A 22,267-nucleotide genomic window follows, 5' to 3' on the forward strand; every position below is an offset into this window, starting at 1 on the left:
CTTTGTAGACGAACAGGATGAGGACCCCAAAAAGGGAGACTTGGAACCTGGGTATAAGGGTCAAGACGGAAGGTCATGCGCTAAGAAGAGACAAGTAGCTGCTATCCCCTTCCTTCAGAATGTCACATATTGGGCCCCCTTTCACATGTGGGGTGGGAGTAGAAGTGACTGGTTGAGGTCACATTTCTAGTGTCTAAGGTCTATAGCTGTGCCTCATTCCTCCAGGGTCTCTCTTCCTAAACCCTCTTAATCCCTCTGCTTCTTCAGGAGTAAATGAAAAAAGAGTCCACAAATACCGCATTGCGTAGGCAGCTGTTGGAGAATGAAGGGGGCCCAGGACTTCCCCCCTTTAAAAAAAAGACACCCCACAAAGGGAGGTATAAGATAACCTCCTTCATGGCAACAGAGGACACAGGCCTAGATTCTGAGCAAGATCACTCCCCTAAAATAATCCACTGCTCCAGCCAGAGCCTTGACTAATGTCACACACACACACACACACACACACACACACACACACGCACACACGCACACACGCACACACGCACACACGCACACACGCACACACGCACACACGCACACACGCACAGGCACACACGCATGCACGCTAGTGTAAAGGGTAAATAATGCTATGTCATTCATTCAGAAATGAAACACAGACAAGGACAGATGTAAGCAGTTGCTGTCCAACAGTGACCAGAGCAGTGACCCCTATGTCACCTTTTCTTCATGGTTCAGGGACCAACCATTCTCAGTGCAAGGCAATGTTTATCCCTTGCCTTTCTTTCCCAACCATGATCTCCCCTCAAACCCTGAAGGGAGTATCTGAATCCACCAGGAGCTGTTCCCTATGCCTGTTGACATTGTTTATCCCTCATAGATGACTACAGGGGTAGGAAAGGCTCCCACAGCCACAACAGTTGATGGTGGCTCAACAGCCAGCTCCCCCAGGGCCAACAAGCCCAGGAGAGAGAGAAAAAAGACAAATTCTTTGAGCTGGTGAGGAAGTAGTGCTATATTTAGCCTGCAAAGCAGCACAGAGTGGCTGAGCCTGAGGAAGAGAGACAGCCCTGGGAGAGGTGGAGTTAAAGGAGACCAGACTGGGATTTACCAAGTCCTTTAAGGCTGACTGGCTTCACCTGACCGGAAGAAACGTGTCCAGATTTTCTGCAGAAGGTGGAAAGGGCATCTGGAAAGGACCTCATAAGCAAACCTTTCTTCAGGACATCTGCTCAGGTCCAGACCAGGCCCCTAATCAAAGTCACCCAGGTTTTCAGCCCATCCTATCCCAGGTCATTCAGAAGTGGCAAGGTCATTAAGAAGCAGTCATTTATCAGAAGGGTCTCAGGGAAAAGGACAAGGGACAGAGAAGGTAGGGTGTATGGGATTCCAGAGCACCCCTCCTACATGACAGCTAGACAGACCCTCTCCTACCCCACCCCACCGCAAGACCAATAAGGTTGAGCCTCACCCCTACAATCTACCCCTGGGTTGGGAAGATGGGAGCATCCAGTTTTGTCAGGGAGGGAAAGGTGACAGCTGAGAGTGCACACGGAGGAAAGAGGAATGCTCATGGAGAGGCCAGGCCGGGATGCAGAGAGAACACTCCTCACGCACAGGCTTAGAGACCCGCCCCTCCCAGGATTGCGGAGACCCCCCCGCCCTTCCCTTACCTCAGCTCCAGCAAAAGCATGAGGCCTACATTGCTGTTCCCACCCCTGGTCCTGCTGCTGGACAGGTGCCCACCATCACTCTGCACCCCTCCCCTGCCCCCCTCAGTAACTGCTCCCAGCCCCACCACCTGGGTTGCTTCCCATCTCTGTCTCCAATGTCTCATTCCTTCCATCCTTTTCCAGCCCTGCTCCTCTGCCCCTAACCTACCCCAGTCCAGGCAAGAGAAGCAATACTCATTCTATGGCCCCAGCCAAGGTCATATTTATCATGGATGGGGGGGGCATACATCAAGGTGAGGAGGGGACTGGAGTTTGAAGGAAACCCAGCTTACCTAACGACCCCTCACCAGGTTTATCTCCAAAAAGTGTAATGAAGACTTAGACTAAGGTAGAAAAAAAATCCCCCATTCATATTCATATATATATATATATATATATGCATGCGTGTATCTATGTGTCTATATACATACATAGACATATATGTGTATGTGCACATATGTTTATTTATTCAAGTATATTCTCAAAGCAACGGAAAAAATTGCCCATTCCTCAAACCGATACCACCACCACCACCACCCTCACCCCTACAGCAGGGACAGTCACCCTCCTCATAAGCAAAGCATCAGAGATAAAATGGCTGCAAGGCTAGGCAAGGATGCTTCTGCCTTGGGCGGGGTGGAGGTGAGAGGAGAGGGGTCTCACCTGAGCTGGGTTCCCCGGGTCTGGGAGTCCCCGGGTGAGGGAGGGGGTCCAGCCTCGGGGCTGAGGCGGGCGGCAGCAGCGACTGCTCCTGGTACCAGGGGAAGCGGCACTGCAGACCTGCCCCCCGCACGCGCTCCGGCCCCGCCTCCGACCCCCCTCCCCCGCGCCAGCGAGCATCGGGAGAGACCATTGTTGGGGGGGGGTGGAGAAAGAAAAGAGGATGGGGAGGGGACACAGGAAAAAAACATGATGGAGGGACTGGAGGGGATTGTCAGGGCGACAGCTGGAAATAACAGTCTTTCCCAGCCCCTTCCTCCTAGCAAAAGATGGCAGAAACTAAGGAAGGCACTAATAGTGGTGAGGGGAGCAAATGGGGAGACAGAAAGGGGGTGATGAATGAAGCAGCCTCTTCTTTAGCACCCTGTCAGGATGACCGAACCCAGGAGCCCCAGCTCCAGCAGCTCTTGCTGCCTTAAAAACAGCTCACTCCCCTTCTACACTGTTCCCTGGAATGAGGAACAACCCCTTCAAACCCACAGCACAGAGCACAGGTTCACCTAGGAGAAAGCAGAGATAACGACGTGTGGCTTCAGTACCCCACTGCCAGAGTCGGTGACTCCTGGGTCCCTGCCGTGTCTGCTCCAAAACCAGTCCAGACTGTTTACCTAAAAGGCCGACCTCCTCCCCACTTCTTTTCCATTCAGCGGGTAGTAGCAGAAGCCGGTGATTGAGAAGGGATTTGTTTGTTTCCAAGTCTGATCAACTGGACATTTCCCTTTCCATCCATTCACTCTCTCCAGTGACTCAAAAAAAAAAAAAAAAAAAAAAAAAAAAAAAAATCCCATCAATCAACACCTACCCTCTTCCAGAGGAAGTTAACTAACTGGCTTGGGTTCTCGTATTTTTTCTTTCATCTTTCCCATGGTATTGTCAGATTACCTGGACAGATCCAAGAGCTATCACTTAGTGACCATCTTTACTCCAGAACTCAGGGTATACACCATGAACCAGTCTACTCCAAGTAAAATAGTGGGATTATCTGAACAGAGCACTGACCAAGGTCTAGTTCCACGTCTGATACACTGTTGGCTTTTAGCCAAATCCCCTGCCGCTGTGAACCTCAGGTTTCTTGTCTAGAAAATGGAGTGATTTGGACTAGGTACGACACCGTCTTTTAGATGTAATACTGTTTTGAGTCTGCTTGGTTAAATGTAGGTCCAGAATGTTGAGATATATTAAATACCAAAGGCTGGAAGCCTGCTGTGCTGAGTGAGTTCCCAGATGTGGTTTGACATGTTAAATTTACTGATAGTAATGTGGACCTAAGTTTTGTAGGACCCAGTGCTGGACTTTGGAAATGTTTGGGTCAATAAAGTTCACAATTTACTGAAAGTCATAATACATACTAGTTTACCCTCCCCCACCACACACACACACACACACACACACACACACACACAAAAAAAAAAAAAAAAAAAAAAAAAAAAAAAACCTCTTACCTAGACTGAAAATGCTTGTCCAGTACATTCTCCCCCTAAAGCCACACCATAACCATGTCAATGTATAGTTGCCAGTGACATTACTGAACAAAAGGATTTGTATCTTTAATGGCATCTGGCCATCCTCAGTAGGGTGCCAATGAATCCAAAAACTCACCTGGCAACGATTCTCTGCACCACCTCTTGGGAAGCCTTGCCAGTGTTCTAGAAGTACTCTACTTTCCAGGATGGTACACGGAACAGCTCTACCCACATGGGCTTCAGGAACCCGCACTTTACTAGGCTTTCATTGATGAAACTTAAGGTCAATACATCTTTTAATTTAAATACATTATTTCCCGTCTTAGGTCATAGCCAAGCCTTGCTGACAGGAAGCTGCTTCTCTTTAAAGTGATTTGGCATACTCTGCACTGACATATTAGCTTCTCAGAAGAAATAGTGTACTCGTTGGCCAAGGGTGGTAGAACAAGCCTGTAGTCCCAGCTAGTCAGGAAGCTAAGGCGGGAGGATCAAAAGTCCCACACCTGCCTGGGCTACAGAATGAGTTTAAGGCCACTTTAGTGAGACCCTATATTAAAGTAAAGACAAAAAGGGCCAGGGATAACTCAGGGGTGACTCCATCCCGAGTACTACAAGCAAATGAAGAAGGGAAACTAAGTTTATTTTTAAATCTGAGGGAAGACTTAAATCATGTACTTCACCACCTACACTTCCCCAGTTCCCTGGATTCAGCAACACTTCAGTTTCTTCAGGTTGGGTACTGGGCCCTTCTAGCTTCTTACTCATTCCCCTTGTTCACATCAGGCAGCCCCACAACTGTGTTGCTGTGTTTATGTAGGTGATTCCCATATTTAATAATCTCCAATCCAGATGTGTCTCCACCTGCCTAGTCAACATTACCACCTTGATGTCTGATAAACATATTAACTAGGACAGCTAGAATTCCTGAGCAGAAAGGCCACAGCTGCAGTAGCATCCTCCCTTTTACCTCAATGTTGTTTTGAAGGGTTCCATGGTCACCAAGTGAAAAGAGCTAAAAAGCACTAATATCTCAGGGAGACCCCACCCCACCCCCTCTGACCTCAGCCAGCCTCCGATGCCATACAGCTTCAGTGCAGTACCTACCCACTGCATGGCAAAATTCCACCTTTCAAGACCAAATTCAGCCAGGAGAATTTGGAAACCTCATGCTAGCATTCTACTGTCAGAGGCAGGAAAACAAGGCAGTTTGAGGCCAGCCTGGGTTAGGGTTAGCCTAGATCATCTTTTTGGTTTCAAAAGGGTTTCTCTGTGTAGCCCTGGCTGTACTAGAACTTACTATGTAGAACAGGCTGGCTTCGAACTCATAGATCCACCTGCCTCTGCCTCCTGAATGCTGGGATTAAAGGCATATGCCACCATGCCTGGCTAGTAAGACCATCTCTGACCAAAAGACTACAGGCATCACTATTTTTCTGAACAAGTCTTCCTGAGCTTTCAGACCTTGTTAGCTATCTTTTACCCCACTCCCAAAACATCTTTCAGGAACCATGTCTCATCTCAGACCTGACAGCAATACTCGCTGAGCTTGTATCCTCACCACTAGAAGACAGACAGAGCCTTTGTAGGAACCATGAAAATGTTACAGAAGTGGAAAGAATGTGAATAAAATTAGGAATAAGATATAAACTTCATATGCTGAAAATGAACATTTATTTGTCCTTACTCATTTTGTCTGGCAATTATTTAAGAAATTAGTATGGCTCCAAATGAAAAGCCATGTTAAGAGTACACTCAGTAAGTGAAGCTTCAGCTGAACATGGTAGTGCACACCTTTAGTCCCAGCAAAGACAGGATCTCTGTGGGTTGGTTGGCCAGCCTGGTTATACACTGAGTTCCAGGACAATCCCAGCGCTACAAAGACTATCTCAAAAACAACAACAACAACAAAAAACAAAAACCCCAGCTTCCCTCCATTTTGCCTCCCTCCTCATTGATAATTTCCATTGGTTGGTGATCTGTTTTTTAAATATAAGGACACACACACACACACCAGTGTGCTACCCCTTAGCTAGGTAATGGCACATACATAAATGAGCACACATTGTATAAATACATAAACACACATATATGACTTCATTTACTACAACCTACACATATTTCACAAGAACGTCTTTTTCCCGCTGGTGTCAAGGGCAGAGCCTAGGACCTGACAATAGCCAAGGATGTACTCCACCACTGACCTAACCTCCCCGTTCCCTCTTGGTTGTTTCAGGGCTGCACAGTGCTCTAGTGTGTGGACTTACCAGTTCATACAACCAGCCCCTCACCGACACTTCCAGCTGAACTCCACATAGTGCTACAATGGTTATTTCTGTGCATGTTACTTTTTGCTAGCATATCACCAGATATTTTTCTTGTTAATGTCCCCATGTTATAAACCAAAAGATAAGGTCTACTCCGGGAAGTGACTGCTCTAGAGCAGATGTCTGCTGGTTAAGCCACTGTAGTCCAGCAACAGCCCACACATTCAGAAAAAAACCTTACCGTGTAAATACCCTCCCTCTTTTATACCACAATACCCTGACTTCTAATAAAAGTTACTTCACCAGATAATAAGCAAGAAGTATAATTTTATTTTCTCTATAATTGTTTGGCAAAACAATCAGGACCAAACCAACATTTTAAAACAAAAATGAAGAAAAACCCCTGTGGAAAAAATGACATTGAAATGGGGACAGAGTTGCCGAGAGGGGTCAGCACATTAGCCATGACAAGCTATAGCAACTCTGATTGGTCCAAGAAATGAAGATACTGAGAGGATATAAGGAGACAAAGGACAGCAATTTACTGAGGAAGTGGGCCCCGAAGTGGACCACGAGGTGGAACTGGGGGCCGTGGAGTGGGTCTGGGTGGAGGGAGGGGCCCCCGCTGGTAGCCATAGGGAGGGGGTCTCGGAGGACCAGTGTATCCATGAGGGGGCATCAACGGAGGAGGCCCGCGCATACCGTGTGGAGGCATGGGACCTGGGTGACCTGCAGGAAGAAAAAGAAGTTAGTAAAAGTGAAAATAAGAAGCAGATGATGCTGAGATCAGCAGGGGATTAGATAAAGAACAGATGAAGCGTGAGAAGTCAAAGACAGGCCATGGGAGAGGGCATGACAAAAACGCTGTAACAGCGCACGCAGAGTCCACAGCTTGGTGACACATGCCCTATAACCCTAGCACTGAGGCGGGAGGAGCAGGAGCCAAGGCTACCCTGGGAGACACACACACACACACACACACACACACACACACACACACACACACACACACACACACACACACACACACACACACGTATAAATATATGGAAGGATAAAGAAGGGGCTAACACCCACTCACCCATAGGAGATCCAAAAGGAGGCCCTCGGGGGGGCATGCCCATTGGAGGAGGTCCAGGATGAGGCATTCCAGGAGGTGGCCGGGGTGGTGGCTGTCCTCCAGAGCCTGGAGGCCCGGCATGGGGATGTCCTAGGCCATGGGGGCCATGATGGGCCAGCTGCATCTGAGACATCCCTATAAAAATAAAACAAAGACAAAGCAAACAGAACAAAATGACATAAGTGACATGAAGATTAAAACAGGGTCAATGCTTTACCCTTTCAACAGTAAAATCCAGCCAACTCTGCAGGCTCGTCATTGTCCTACGATTTTTTTTTCAAATCAACATTTGTCTGAAGGTGACTGACAGCGGTGGTTACCATAGCCACGCTGCTAATTGACCTCCAAGTTTGTTTAGCACATCAGAAATATCTTTTTTCTTGATATGAAGAAAAAAGACAATGAAATGTGCACTCGTTTTTCTTCTATGATTTAAGCATAGAGAAACTGACAGCAAGGTATACAACAAGCAGTTTTTTTGCTCTACAACAGGACTGGGGAAGGTGGCAGACATAGCCCAGGGGAAAGGCTTAATTATAAAACAACAATAAGAACTCCTAGCAGGGCAGTGCATATCTTTAATCCCACCACTCAGGAGACAAAGGCAGGTGGATCTCTGTGAGTTCAAGGCAGAATTGGCCTAAAAAACAAGTTCGAGGACAGCCAGAACTGTTACACAGAAAAACCCTGTCTCAGAGGGAGGAAAAAATGGAATTCCTTGGGAGGCCCCAGGCCTAGTAGCTCACATCTGCATCCCCAGCATGTTGAAGGTTGAAGCAGAAGGATCAGTAGTAGAACATCCTTAGCTACCGAGCAAAGTGAGACCAGTCTGGGCCACATGAGACTCTGGCTCAAAAAACAAACTAAATTACAAAATAAAGTTTTAGCCTGCCAAGGCAGTGCACACTTTTAATACCAGCATCAGGGAACCAGAAATCACCACCGCCACCACCAAAAAGGGTTCCTTTAGAGGACAAGAGAGTAGATATCAACTGCTCCATGCAGAAAGTTTGACACATGCAAATCACCAAACACTAAACATGATAATACCAATAACTAGGCCACCAGGAGAAACCTCAGTACTGAGTGTTATGGCAATTTGAGTAAGTTAATAGGGAACAAAAGAATTTTAAGGAAATTCCTATGAATAAAAGTAGATCAAAGACAGAGAAAATTAGAGTCAAAGAGATAGGAGATTACCACAGTCAGTATATGTACAACAGAGTAAGGTGCTGGTTTGTGGCAACTGGCAGAAACATGTGTTAAACTTGCAAGTGGATGACAGTATACAAACTCCCAGAGTTGTGAACTTAGCTGCTACAAACAAGGGCTGTAGAAGGAGATGCTGGAAGGAGAAAAGTGAACTGTGGGTTGAGCAGCAGCCTTGTCTAGCCTGTCAAGAACCATGGACTAGAGACAGAAGGAATCAGTACCTGCACATTTAACACTACAAATAAACACTGGAAGAAGAACAAAGCACAAAATCTACACAGACAAAAAAGGGGGCTGACCCAGGTTGCTGAGGTTGATAAGTCACATAGAGGAAACAGTTTAATACATGCATAGCTCGTCATGTGTATAGTAGTGGTTAAGAAGCAGAAACAGGCCAGGCGTTGGTGGTGCACGCCTTTAATCCCAGCACTCGGGAGGCAAAGGCAGGAGGATCTCTGTGAGCTCGAGGCCAGCCTGGTCTACAGAGCCAGTGCCAGGATAGGCTCCAAAACTACACAGAGAAACCCTGTCTCGAAAAACAAAAACAAAAAGCAGAAACGGCTGCCCAGTGGTAGTGCCACCTTTAAACCCAGCACTTGGGAGACAGAGGCAGGCAGATCTCTGAGTTCAGGGCCAGCCTGGTCTACAGAATGAGTTGCAGGACAGTCAGGATCCTACACAGAGAGACCTTATCCCTAAAACAAAACAACAACAAAAAAAAATAAGCAAAAATGTCGCCTAGATCTGGCAACTGAGCTCCTTCCTGGGAATCAGAGGAGAGGCTGAGAGTAAAAACAGTAAGAACAGGCTATTCTGCAGAAAAAGGAAAAACCAGAGACAAGACGGGAGGGAGCTGAAGTACACACAGAAGTATTTTCTGAAGGAAAGGGAGACTCTAGACTATTTCCACCCAAGACAAAGAGCAGTGACAGAATCACTCTCACAAGCTCATCTCCGTTTCCCAGCAGACCACTTACCTGGATGGGGCATCCCACCTGGTGGGAATGGGTGAGGATGTGAGTGTCCGTGACCAGGATGCCCAGCTCCTGGAGTTCCTGCTGCTGGGGGGCCATGTCCTCCAGCCCCAGGTGGCATAGGTGGTGGGGGCATGGCTGGGGGTATCCCAGGAGGGAGGGCTCCAGGTGGCGGCACTGGAGGTGGGAAGGAGCCAGGAGGAGGCATGCCTATACAAGAAACGAGAGTCTATCTTGTGAAGAAAGAAAGACTGTCTTACAGAGCTCTAGCTTCCTTCCAGCACACTAAACTCCAGTCTCCCAAAGAAACCCAACATCTGCATCCCTTCCACCAGCACTCCTCATCCCTTTCTCGCTGCCCGCTGAGTTAACAGCTTACTCCCTCAGGGTTTCTTCTGCCTTCTGACCCTCCCTCCCAAGGGCCTCTCACTGGTGTAGTTTGAACTAAAAGCTTTACCTGGTGGAGGAAGCCCAGAACCCAGGGATGAAACCACAGGATTGGGGGCAGAGGGTGGAGGGGGTGCATCTGCGAACAGCTGGTGAGGACGGTCAGCCTGGGACAGCGGGTTCTGGGCTGCCAGAAGTCGTTCAGCTGCTGAGCCATGGCGCTCGCCTTTAGAGTCCTTCTTGAAGGCGTAAGACACAGTGATGGGTCTGTTACACAGGTACTGCCCATTCATGGCCTCAATTGCTGCATCCGAAGCATCAAAGGAGGCAAAATTAATGAAGGCATAACCCTTAGAGTTGCCTGTGTCAGGGTCCCGCATAATCTTGGGGGTTTGTAAGATGACCCCAAAGGCGCTGAAAGTATCATAAAGCAGCTTCTCATCGATTTCTGGGTCCAGGTTCCCAATGAAAATGTTGGCCCCTACATCCAGGTTTTTGTTGTGAGCTGAAGCCTTGTTCACCCGTATGGGCTTCCCATAGAGTTTGATCATGTTCATAATTTTAATAGCATAGTCAGCATCTTCCTCACTCAAGAATTCAACGAAGCCATAGCCTGGGGAATTGAAGAAAAGACTACTCAGATGAAGAGATTCAAAACGACACACTAACTCACCAGCCTCCAAACAAAGAACAAGTTGGAAGAATCCCAACTTCAAACTAAAGCTAAGAGACTACTCCTGAAACAAACTGCCAACTGAAGCTTAGAGAAAGAAACCATTCCAAAATAGCTGTGACTAGTGTTGAGATGCTTCAGGGGCCGCTAACCCAAAGTAAAGTCATTTCTTGCCGTAAATACTCACCTTGGTGCTGGCCAGTGACTCTATCCTTTGGCATGTGGGTGTTGACCACCGGCCCTGCCTGGAGAAAGAGCTCCCACAGCAGTGGTTCGCTCACTTTCTCGTCTAGACCGCCCACGTACACCGTGGCATCTAAAGCAAGAAAGCAGAAGGTAAGGACGAGGTCACGAGTTAAAAGGAAAACAGAAATTTAAAAAAAAAGTAACTAAAACCCTGAGATCACCCTTTGCCTGCCTAGTATAAAAAAACCCGCTCAAGTCTAATGTGGCGTTCTTGCGGATTGTGTACTTCCCGGTGGAGTTTCAATGATGCGCTTGGTAGCAGCGGGAGTGCCTACGGGAACCGGATCCAGAGGCATCACCCTCACAGGCCTCGGCCTCAACCCGGCCCCCAGGCCCAGCCCCCAGACGCGGGCCTTCCCGGGGAAACCTAGTTTCCCACGCTGGCGCTAACGCTTCTAGCACTCATCTGCCCTCCACCTCCCTGGGCCCACCTTGGGCTCTTCTCCCCCAATTACCCTGATTCCGTTCGGAGATGGGCCCGGCAGCCATGGCGAAGAGGCTCCCGCCGTCTCTAAGCGGCAGCACCGCCCTCTGACCTGTTACGACTTCCACTTCCGGGCCAAGGCTCCCATTGGGCGGGGCGGGCGGCAGGGGAGGAGCCGGAAGTGGCCGCGGCCATCTTAGGCGTCTGACGCGTGTCTGGAAAGACGCTGTGGTGGAGCTCTCACGACGCCCGGCTGGCGCCGAGGCGCTCAGGCCCCTCTTGACGACGCGGCTCTCGCCTGTCAGGCAGTCCCGCTGCTCCCCAGCCCAAATTTAAGCCCTAATCTCAGCCTTGTATGTTCTGTGACGCAGAGAAGCGTGCTGGGGGGAGGGAGGGGCGGGCCGGCTGCCTCGGGACGCAGCCTGTTACCTCAGTGCAGACGGAAGTGTCTGAGCCCCACTATTCGTGGGGTCATCTGAGGCACGGTGCCGCGTGTGTTCACGGTCAGTCTCAGCCTCGGGAGCACTCGGCAGCACCGTGCATCCCTCCCCTCCCACAGAAGAGACACTCAGAGAGCCTTCCTCCCGGGCCAGGACAGCCAGGGCTACACAGAGAAACCCTGTCTCAAAAAAAAAAAAAAAAAAAAAAAAAGGGGTTGGTGCTTCTTTCTCCAAATTTCGTCGGAATAGCCCCTCCTGTTTTGGGTCCTTAACTTCTTTTTTATCTATTTGTTTTGTTTCTCGAGACAGGGTTTCCCTGTGGCTTTGGAGGCTGTCCTGGAACTCGCTCTTGTAGACCAGGCTGGCCTCGAACTGGGTCCTTAATTTCTGTATCAATAATCTGGGTGCTTTTCTCTCAGTGCATACCCTCCCCCAACCACTTTACCGAGATCTTCATTCAACACAAGAAACAATACCAGCAATGTGTAGAAATACTGTGCTTTAATGAAGTCCTTAAATAGAAATACCACTACAAAAATATACAGTGGGAGGACAGGGTGTCTCCCTTATTTCCCTCATTCCCACAGAAGACTAAGAAACTGGATTTCAAAGCAGTGTGAGGGGTTGAGAATGAAGTCTCTGGGGCATCTTGTTGGAACTGATGAAGTGTCTCTGATCTCACAGTTTTGACAGTTTGTCATCTAAACGGCATGGAATTGCCAGAGAAAAAAAGGAAACGTTCTGAAGTGGTTTTGTTTCTTATTCCAGAGAAACAAAAATAGCTGGAGGTTGGTAGCTCCATGTCTGCTACAGAAACTCACTCACGGAGTGAGCTCCTTTATGGGCTGGAATGTGAAAGCTTGAAACACTGAGGTCAGATACAAAGAAACATGAGCAGAACTCCCTCCACATTCCCTCTGCCCTGCCTTCGAGAATGCTAGCAGTCTCAACGGATCTGAGAGAGGATGGTATTTGGATCTCTCTTCTTGCAGTGATCCTCAGGAGATATTCTTGGTGTCAGTTTTCTTAATAGTTCCTGAAGACAAGAGAGTTCATCCTGGAGGCCAGAGATTGTAAGAGCCGAGGAGCCCATCTGGGGAGGGGAAAACAAGGGCACAAAGGTCTCTCTCTCTTTCTTCCTCCACCCCTGCCCCCTTTCTCCTGGCTCCCTGTCTCTCTCTCTCTCTCTCTCTCTCTCTCTCTCTCTCTCTCTCTCTCTCTCTCTCTCTCTCTCTCATTTTGTTCTTTCAAGACAGGGTTTCTCTGTGCAGCTGTCCTGGAACTCACTTTGTAGGCCAGGCTGACTTCAAACTCACAAGAGATCCACAGCCTCTGCTTCCCAAGTGCTGAGATTAGAGCATGCACCACCATCTCCCAGAGAGCTTTCTTGCCTTTTTTTTTTTTTTTCTCCAAGACAGGGTTTCTCTGTGTAGCCTGGGCTGTCCTGGAACTCAATTTGTAGACCAAGCCGGCCTGTTCTACACTCAAGTGTGTGCCACCACTGCCAGGCAAAGGAGGTAGTACCTATTTTTAAGATCCTTGCTACTTCTAGAGTCTTAAATGCCCTTTCCTCTTCTGACTGTGCCCTAGATTCTGCATGATCTGAGCCGTGGGTCAGTCTTCCCACCACCTGTTATCCCAAGTGGACCCAGTCTGATAAACGGAGGGCCCTCAGCTCCTCCAGCCATTTGCCTTTCCAGCTCTTTCTCCCCTTCCAGTCTGTCTTCCTTTCTCACCTGGGCCTCAGGCCTTCCCCTCAGGTAGCATCGTCTCCAGAACCTGATCTGAGGTCCAAGATATCCAGGCAGCAGTAGCCCAGGAGGTAAAGGGCAAGCTCCCCAGTGTGACGGGAGCCCCCATTCCTGATCAGCTAGGCTTTCAGAGGATCTAGCAGGTCGAGGGAGCCAGTGAGAAGAGACTGCCAGCAAGGACGGACTGTCTTGCCAAGGACAGAGCCGATTCAGGGCTGTCAGGGCCCCTCTAGAGAACAGCCACACAGAACTGGGGCGCCCAGGAACCATGAAGCTTGCCTAAAAGAGAAATCGAAGTCAAGAGACAACTGAGAAACAACTGCTCTCTGAAGAGGGGATGGGACCCTGCTGCCACGCCCACTCATTGTACCAGTGACTGACAGCCCAAGCCTCCTCTGAGCTCACATCTCACTAGGCTTTAGGGCTTTGGGCTTATTAAGCTTGATTTTAGAGAGACTTGTAATATATGGACATGAAACAAGACAAACAGAAATGAAGACAAATTCTAGCACATGAGTCTTGCTGAAGACAGGTTACAAGTGACAGCTGTAAAAGATAGTGGTTGCTTTCTCTGAGGAACTCAGATATCCTGTCTTTCTACATTTCATCTAGTAGTGGGAACCTGGCAAAGCCAGGGGAATTGAAGTGTAGGCATTTTACCTGTTGTCTAGGGAGCCAGGAATCTGGGCGATGCTCCGGATTGTAGCCAGGATTAAGGAACTGTGATATCTGTTCCTTGCTGTAGCGTAAATCCCAGTCCCAGACAGACAGCTGTAGATTAACAGAGCTCCCAGCTAAGGACTGGCCGTACTCAGGGGTGTAAACTTGTGTATAGGAGTTGAACTGGACAGCAGAAACAAGAAAATGGGTGGTTAGAGCTCAGGAAGTGGCTTGGTGGATAAAAGCACTTGCCATGTGAAGGTGAGGACATTGAGTTTGAATTCCCAGAACCCACACAAAGCCAGACACTTAGCTCAGGGTCAGTGACCTCAGTAAGACGGGAGGCAGACACAGGAGAGTCCAGCCTGGAGTATGCAGCAGATAAGCCATAGGTGGAAGGTGGAGACTGACTGAGCCTGTCCTCTGACATCCACAGGGTTACTATTGCATGTACACATCCAGGCAACAAAACAGTATGCTTACAGGCCAGAAGAGGGCACCAGATCTCATTACAGATGGTTGTGAGCCACCATGTGGTTGCTGGGGATTGAACTCAGGACCTCTGGAAGAGCAGCCTGTGCTCCTAACCCCTGAGCTATCTCTCCAGCCCCAGCTTGCACAGACTTTTAAACAGGAATTGTTATACCAGTGTGTGTGTGTGTGTGTGTGTGTGTGTGTGTGTGTGTGTGTGTGTGTGTGTGCCTCCCATGTCTAGAAAACAAATTATGACCTTCTTACCTTCTATTTCAGGCATCACATGTAGAACAAAAATCTAATCTTGAATGAGCTCCCCCAGCTCCTTCCACAAAACTCAATTTTCATAAATCAGGACCAGATTTCAAAGTTTGAAGTATTACAGAAAAACAATAAAAACTAGAGGTCACTGACCTGCCCACTCTTCTTCCCACGTTCCCAGGGAGTGTTTCTCAGGAAAGTAAGGGTGTCAGGAACCCGGATACTGTCGTGCAGAGCAAGAAGGAAAAACTCAGAGAATTCAAATTCAGCTGGAAACTGCTGGAGGAGCTGCCAGACACAGTCAAGGAAGAGAGGAAACACTGGGGCCTAGAAGAGAAACGAGAAGATGGAGAGTCTACAGTGATCTAAAGAAAGGGGGTAACAAAGTATGAGAACAGAGGACCAAGGGAACAGGACCCTAAGCAAGTCAGGGGAGTTGAGAGTAGTAGGGGGTGTGAGCCTGACTCATCTGAGTGTTTGCTCAGCCTAACAGCCCATTCAGAGTGGACTCACTTCCAATAGGTTAGACTGTATCATTTTCTCACATTTATTTAGTAATGTCCCCCCCAAAACAAACCCTAAAGTGCTCTCACCTCCTCACCGGCCCCAGTCTCCCCAAGCCTGGTCAGGAAGGGGTGTCCAGCTGCCACCCACTCCCGTTGCACTAGTGACTGGAAACCAAACAGTGTCCGGGCTTCAGGGGCCAAAAGCAGCTGGACGAGTGAAGAGAGGAGGCCATTGAAATCACGATCACCATGCTCTGGGTGATGAAGAAGGAACAAAAAAAGGGGTCCAAGAAACTAGGGCAGGAGGAAATGAGGAGAGAAAACATGGGAAGAGGACAGTAGGGGCACAGAAAGGAAAGGAAGGGAAAGCAGGATTGAAAGAACACAGAGAAGTGAAGAGAAAACAAAACTCAAATGATTCACCTCATAAACTTCACCTACTAGAAACACCCAGTGTCACAGAGGAAGCGCAGACACTTCCCAGACCATCCCAGGTGCTGTCCCCATCCACTAATGAAGGGGGGAGAGGGACTAAGAGCATCTTAGAGTTGGGGACAACTATTAGAGTAGGGAGACTGCGTAGCTGTGAAGGATGTGTTGGGACAATACTCCCTATGAACAGGAAGATGCTAGTATTTAAGGGCACTAGGGAGCTCTGTGGATGTCCCCCGTCCACACTGTCCAATCACATGAAGGAAAAGGTAAGGAATGCAAGGAGCTGATCCAAGGAACTCACCTTGAAGTACTACAGAACGGACCCTGGATGTCACTAATACTGAGATGTCACTAGCCTTTCGAAGACAAGACCTAAGGGAAGGGGCGTGTGAGGAAGGGAGTGATGAGTTAGAAGAGAGGCAGATTCCAAAAACCCACTGCTTCTAAGACACAGTGGTACAGTCTTCGTGGGAAACCCAGGGGATGGATTTATGGATGGCCATTGGAAAGCCCAAGTCAAGAGAAGGCTGGAAAAGTTCTATTGGGGGGCAGGGGTTGGTTTTTTGAAGACAGAATCTCACTAGTAGCCCTGGCTGTCCTAGAACTCTCTGTGTAGACCAGGCTGAACTCTAATTCACAGACCTCCAGCTGCCTCTGCCCTGTGCCTCTGCCCCTGCGTTGAGTGCTGGGACTAAAGGTATGTAGTAACATTTGGCTAGAAGTTGGAATTCTTAATTAAGATTAGAAGTTTGGGCATACCTGACATAGTCCAACCATCGTGTTCCTTCCAAGGCTGAGAGCCACTTATCTTCAGCTACAGATGAATCTAGCAGAGAGGGATCAAGAAGGACAAAGAGATCAGGATCCAGATCCAAACCTTAATGGGTTAAGAAGTATGATAGGGCCAGGTGTGGCATGCACCCCTTTAATCTCACCACTCGGGAGACAGAGGCAGACAAATCTATGATATGGAGGCTAGCCTGGTCTACATAGTGAGTTCTAGGATAGCCAGGGCTATAATGTAAGTCCCTGTCTCAAAAAAGCAAAACAAAATAAGTAAAATGGTTTGGTAGTGGGAGCTGGAGAGATGGTGTGGTGTTAAGAGGGCACATTGTTCTTCCAGATGACTAATGTGGGCTGTCCTTCTGTACACTGTGAATATGTGTTGCTTTTATTGGTTGATGAATAAAGCTGTTTCGGCCAATGGCTGAGCAGAGTAAGGCCAGTTGGGAAATCCAAACAGAGACAGAGAGAAGGTGGAGTCAGGAGACACCATGTAGCCACAGGGGAGGCAAGATGCCAGGGCATCACCAGTGAGCCACAGCCACAGATTAATAAAATGGGCTTAGTGAAATGGGTTAGTAAAACTGGGTTATTTTATAAGAGAGCTAGCCAATAATAAACCTAAGTCATTGGCCAAACAATTATAAATATATGATAAGTCTCTAAGTGGTTATAAGTGGCTGTGGGGACAGTGGGCAGAGAGAAACCAGCCAGGGGGATCAGATGGAATGCATACAGATGACCTAAGTTTGATTCTCAGAACCCATGTCAGGTGGCTCATGGCCACCTGTAACTCCAGCTCTAGGTGATCCAACACCACAGGCACCCCCCCCCCAAGTACAGGGTATACAGACACACACATATACATACATTATATACATACATTACATATACATTAAATATAAATGAAGGCCTTGGGTTTGATCCTCACCATTTAAAAATGTTTTATGAGTATATAATATTATAAATAAAATTCATTGTACACTTAAGATCGGTAGAGTGAATTTCATAAAGTTTTTTTTTTTTCATTTTTGTTTTAAGACAGGGTCTCATAGCCCAGACTGGCCCTAAACTCATTATAGCAATTCTCTTAATTTTACTCCTCAAATGATTACAGGTGTATGCCACCGCACCCATATTTAGTCAGGAAAGTGTTATTTTTAAAGTTGATGAGCAGGGTGTGCTAGTGCATGCCTTTAATCCCAGCACTCATGAGACAGAATCAGGTGGGTGAACCAGCGAGTTTGAGGCCAGCCTGGTCTATATAGTGAGCTGTAGATCAGCCAGGGCTACACAGTGAGAATTTGTCTCAAAGAATAAAAAAATAAAAACAAAACAAATAGAAAAATACCAAAACAAAACAAAAATTTGGAGAAAACAAGTTATTGGTAAAACTAAGTGAAGATGGGATGGAGAAGTGAAAAATCATTGGTCTAAAGGATTATTTATAACATGTAAAATAGTAAACCAAGTTAGGATTGAGGGCTCAAAGGTTATTCTCACCAGGCAGGCAAAGGGCCCTCAGCTTCAAGTGGGCAAGTTGGGTGTCAGCAAGACTAGGCATGTCATCCATAGCATCTACCAAGACAACATCAGAGTGCCCCGCCTGTAGCATGGACTCCACTGCTCTGAAGAGAAGGGAGGGAGTCAGGAATTAAAGCAATGCATCTTCTCAGAATACCTAGCCCTTGGGTCTCATCACAACCCTCACCTGACATCGTCTTTGTTAGGGTCACTGGCTACATAGAAGTCTCCACATCGGAGAAGGTCACTGCCGCCAGGGTGGTGCCAGGACAGGCGCTTCATATGGGTGAGAAGAGGGTCATTATGGAAGAACTATACTTAATCTACCCTTGCCCTGACAATGACCTCACAGGAAGCCCTCCCATCCCTTGTCCCCTGACCCTCTAATCTCAGACTGACCGGTCCACGGCCCTGATGGAAGTGGGCAAACGCTCTTCTGACCTCACTGTCCAGAATTCGCTTAGGGACACAGAAGTAACCTGAGAGGCTGCAAAATAAAGAGTGATGTCATAGCTTGTCAGTGGCCTCTGCTAATGGAAGGTTATTATGACAAGGAGTTACTTTGGAAAGACCATTCCAAGAGATCTCCGGTTTTAAAAACAGAGTAGCAGAGGCTAGAGTTTATAGAAAGTACTGGCTCAGAGAAGCAAGGAACTCTCGGAAGACTTGGAGGGCAGCAGGAGTCGGGGTGGATAGGGACATCACCTGGTAGCTATGTCGAATCTCTCATTGACTGTGCTAACCCTCCAGCCACTGGCCCCCTGCTTCTTCCGCTCAGCTTCCCAGTCTTCTAAAGTCTCCAAGAGAGGAATAGGTGGTTTTCTGGAGCCAGAAACTTTGCCTGGAGCAAGAGTGAGACACAGAGGAAGAAGAAATATTTTATCCAACTAGCCCCTCTGTCTCAGACTCTCTTCCCATTTCCTTGACCTAAAGCATCCTCACTTACCAGCTTTGCTCAGGGTTATTCCTCTATACTGCTGGGTTTGACTACTCTGAGCTCTGGCTTGAACGATGGCCATGGTTACCTGGGGAGGAGAACATACGCCATCCTTTATCCTCAGACTAAGTAAAAAAAATGAGATAGAGCATGTGTTGCTCTACTGTCTTTACCACCAATAGAGAGAGCAGAGCAGCTAAAAAAGGCCCTAGAGAAGGGGACCTCCACAAGTGGTAGGTGCTGGGGTCAGAGAAACAAATATAGAACCACAGACTCATAGAATGTTAATTTGGGGGAGGAATCTTAGGACTATTATCCAACTCCACGTTTTCCAGAGGTAAAAACTTACCCATAGTTACTGTTCATAACTGACAGCCAGATTACAGTTCAGGCCCTTCCCCTCATAAGACTCTCACTCCGACTTCTAGCTCCTCCTTGAGTGGAGTAAGAGGGATGAAAGGAGCCCCTGGAGCCTGGAGAGGACCCTGAGTTGCTCGGGTGAGGGTTCTTCAAATGAAAGCGTTCTTACCTGAAAGGCCTGAGACTCTAGCCCTCTGGACTCAAAACCAACTCTAAGTAGGCGGAAGTCTCGGCCATGAATAAGGATCTCCTCTGGGATGAACTTAAGCTGGGACCCTGGACGGAGGAGCTGCACTCTTGACAGGCCACTCACTGAAGTCAAGAGTTAGAGTGGAATAACCACGGGGTCACTCTAGGAGGATTCCCTCCAGTCCACCCTGCCCCACCCCTTGCAGTCTTCTGAGAACAGAAAGGGGGGGAGGAAGCTCTGACAGCCCTTTTGTCAAATTCTCAGACTTACCGGCCTCTAATCGCCCAATGTTGAGCAAAGCAAAATCATATTCACTGCTCAGGGGAGTGTCCTAAAGGAAGCACGAGACTGGTGCTATAGACCTCCAACAGCCATCATTGTCCTACCTTGCTGCCTTCTACTCTCCCCTCCCCAGTAGAAGGCAACTTCCCTAGAAATAATCCCTCCTATCAATGATACATTCAAACGAAAACCCCTAATGCATATATCCAAATCCAGACTCGGTTTCCCAGTTCACTCTAGATGTCCTTTTAGTGTGTGTGTGTCTGTGTGTGTGTGAGAGCGCACGCGCGCATGCACGCATGCACACACACACTTTTTTTTTTAAGATTTATTTATTAACTATGTATACAGTGTTCCACCTACATGTATGCCTGCAGGCCAGAAGAGGACACCAGATCTCATTATGGATGGTTGTGAGCCACCATGTGGTTGCTGGGAATTGAACTCAGGACCTCTGGAAGAACAGTCAGTGCTCTTAACCCTGAGCCATCTCTCCAGCCCTATTTTGTGTTTTTGAAACACAGTATGCTATGTAGCCTAGGATAGCCTGGAATGATCATGGTCTTCCCATCTCAGCCTCCAGAGTATTGGGGTCACATTCAGAACCACCATGCCCAGCTTCTGTCTTTTCTATTACATTAGCCATCTCACCTGATTCGGCTGCCATCCACAAGGTTGGAAGGTGACCCTAAAGTTAGTGCAGATCAGAGTCCCAGGTAGTTCCAGTTCTCGCCCTTTCCTCAGCCCTGGTGCCCATGCTAGGACCTTCTCCCCTAAGAGGGAAAAGGGGAGCAAAGTTCTAACTGCCTCATATCTACAGACCCACTCATCCTTCTAGAATGCAAGATAGAAGGGAAAGGGTTTGCATTTTTCAGTACACAGAACATGCTACATAGTAGACACTCAGTGCTCATGGACTAAATAAGAAAAGGGCTAGCCAAGGCAAGAAAGCAGAGGGACCATCGAGGTTCAAGGTCCCCATTAGCTCTGGGGAGACAGGAGAGCAAGCCTCAGGCAGAAACAATTTGAGGAAAGGAATACATAGCTATTTATGGTGAGAATATAAGAAGATTGGGGTAGGAGGAATTTTGAAGGAGTCTTGGAAAGTCAGATTATTACCTGGGAGGCAACAAGAGGCCAGGCAACCGCCAACCTGATGACTGCTGGGCTCCGGCATCCTGTTGCCTGTGTCAGACTTTGGTCCAGAGAGCTGGGAAGGGGAGAGTTAATCTGGGACTTCCCAACCTCAGGATCTGGGATTTCTTCAGCAGCTGCCTTTGGGGACCTACAAGGAGCCTCTCCCTCTCAGGGAAACTGAGACCAGTGACTACCAGGAGCTCAGGCCTGGGGCTGGCAGACAGGACAGGGAGGGGCTAGTTAATGGATAATGAGGCCGAGCAAGCTCCATGACAGTTGATTTAACAGATACACCCTTCTCTGGATCCTGTCCTTCCCTCTTCCTTCCACAGCATCCCCATTACAGCAGCTTGTCCCCCCTTCTCCTTACCCCCATCTCTGGCTGCTCCTTCTGGGGGGCAATGTTGAAACTCTGGCCCCGGCCCCCCCACCACATTTCCCTGGCTCCATCCGGGAGTGGAGCAGTTAAGGGTGGGAGTCCTCAAAGATGCTCACTCTCTCTGGAGAGAGGCTAAATCCTAGAGGAGGGGAGAAAGAGGCCAGGGAGGACCCAGGGGAAACAGCGTTTGGGATGCGAAGAGCACAGTTCCGGGGGTCCTATTTGAAAGGTGTGTCCTGCCCAGACAGGGGAGGCTCTTTGGAAACTTCGGTGACTCTAAAGAGGGCAGGCAAGATGCCCAGCCCCTTAAAGGAGAATACGCACAATGTTTTTGGAAAGTAGAAAGGAAATGGAGGACTTTAAGAAAAGATGGGGAGAAATGGGGTAACTGGGGAATACTCAGATTCCCTTTACCCAATTCCACATTCTATTCTCTTTCTGTCCGTGCATATTAGAGGCTAGGGTGGGGGAGCAGTGATGCAATTATTAAATGGAAATATTTGGGGCCAGCTCTCTGTACTGTTCAGCGAGAAATGAAACTCTAGGAAACAAGTTGTTTGTGTTTGGTTTATTTATGGATTTTGTGAGTATGTTCTTGTTTTGGCCTTTGTTTTGATTTTCAACCTACTCTGACAACCTAACAACAGGGGTTGAGAAGAGGATGTAAGTGGGAAGGGGACCTTGTGTCCTTTTCCGGAGAGCGTGACAGGCCGAGGGGCGAGTGGAGTGGGCGGAAGTTGGTGCGTCGGGATGCAGACTTAGGGTAGGTATTTTGGCGAGCAGAGGGAGTGGGGGGCGTAGAAAGCCTAGGAAAGAGTCGTAGTGTCTAACCCAGTCTTTACGCACAGCAAGCGCGTCTCCCCGCTCCCGCTCCCGCTCCCGCTCCCGCCCCCGCCCCCACCTATCCCCCGGGAAAGCGCTGCCCAGGTACACGACTCCTCCTCTCCAACCCA

General features: G+C 48.3%; 2 protein-coding genes and 1 non-coding gene across 3 annotated transcripts; all 3 read right to left on the bottom strand.

Moving 5' to 3' along the window:
- Positions 1-6,466: 6,466 nt before the first annotated feature.
- On the bottom strand, positions 6,467-11,384 carry Sf3b4 (splicing factor 3b subunit 4). Its single transcript, XM_027393685.2, has 6 exons — positions 11,227-11,384; positions 10,713-10,841; positions 9,923-10,465; positions 9,469-9,675; positions 7,241-7,414; positions 6,467-6,888 (listed from the first exon to the last, which is right to left on the bottom strand). The coding sequence occupies exons 1-6, from the start codon at positions 11,258-11,260 to the stop codon at positions 6,701-6,703; spliced, it is 1,275 nt and encodes a 424-aa protein (XP_027249486.1). The 5' UTR covers positions 11,261-11,384; the 3' UTR covers positions 6,467-6,700.
- Positions 7,567-7,693, bottom strand: LOC113833231. Its single transcript, XR_003480797.1, has one exon. It is a non-coding gene; the product is annotated as a small nucleolar RNA SNORA19 (small nucleolar RNA).
- A 733-nt stretch (positions 11,385-12,117) lies between the features above and the next one.
- Mtmr11 (myotubularin related protein 11) lies at positions 12,118-22,181 on the bottom strand. The gene is given in 18 exon segments (XM_027393684.2): positions 12,118-12,589; positions 12,591-12,728; positions 13,372-13,665; positions 14,047-14,229; positions 14,935-15,108; positions 15,375-15,541; positions 16,024-16,094; positions 16,482-16,548; positions 18,009-18,133; positions 18,217-18,305; positions 18,429-18,516; positions 18,735-18,870; positions 18,976-19,054; positions 19,496-19,638; positions 19,787-19,847; positions 20,450-20,571; positions 20,918-21,008; positions 21,306-22,181. Coding segments are annotated over 18 exon segments (2,241 nt in total). The 5' UTR covers positions 21,372-22,181; the 3' UTR covers positions 12,118-12,442.
- Positions 22,182-22,267: the final 86 nt, after the last annotated feature.

The sequence above is a fragment of the Cricetulus griseus genome, assembly GCF_003668045.3.
Source record: "Cricetulus griseus strain 17A/GY chromosome 1 unlocalized genomic scaffold, alternate assembly CriGri-PICRH-1.0 chr1_0, whole genome shotgun sequence".
NCBI lineage: Eukaryota > Metazoa > Chordata > Mammalia > Rodentia > Cricetidae > Cricetulus > Cricetulus griseus.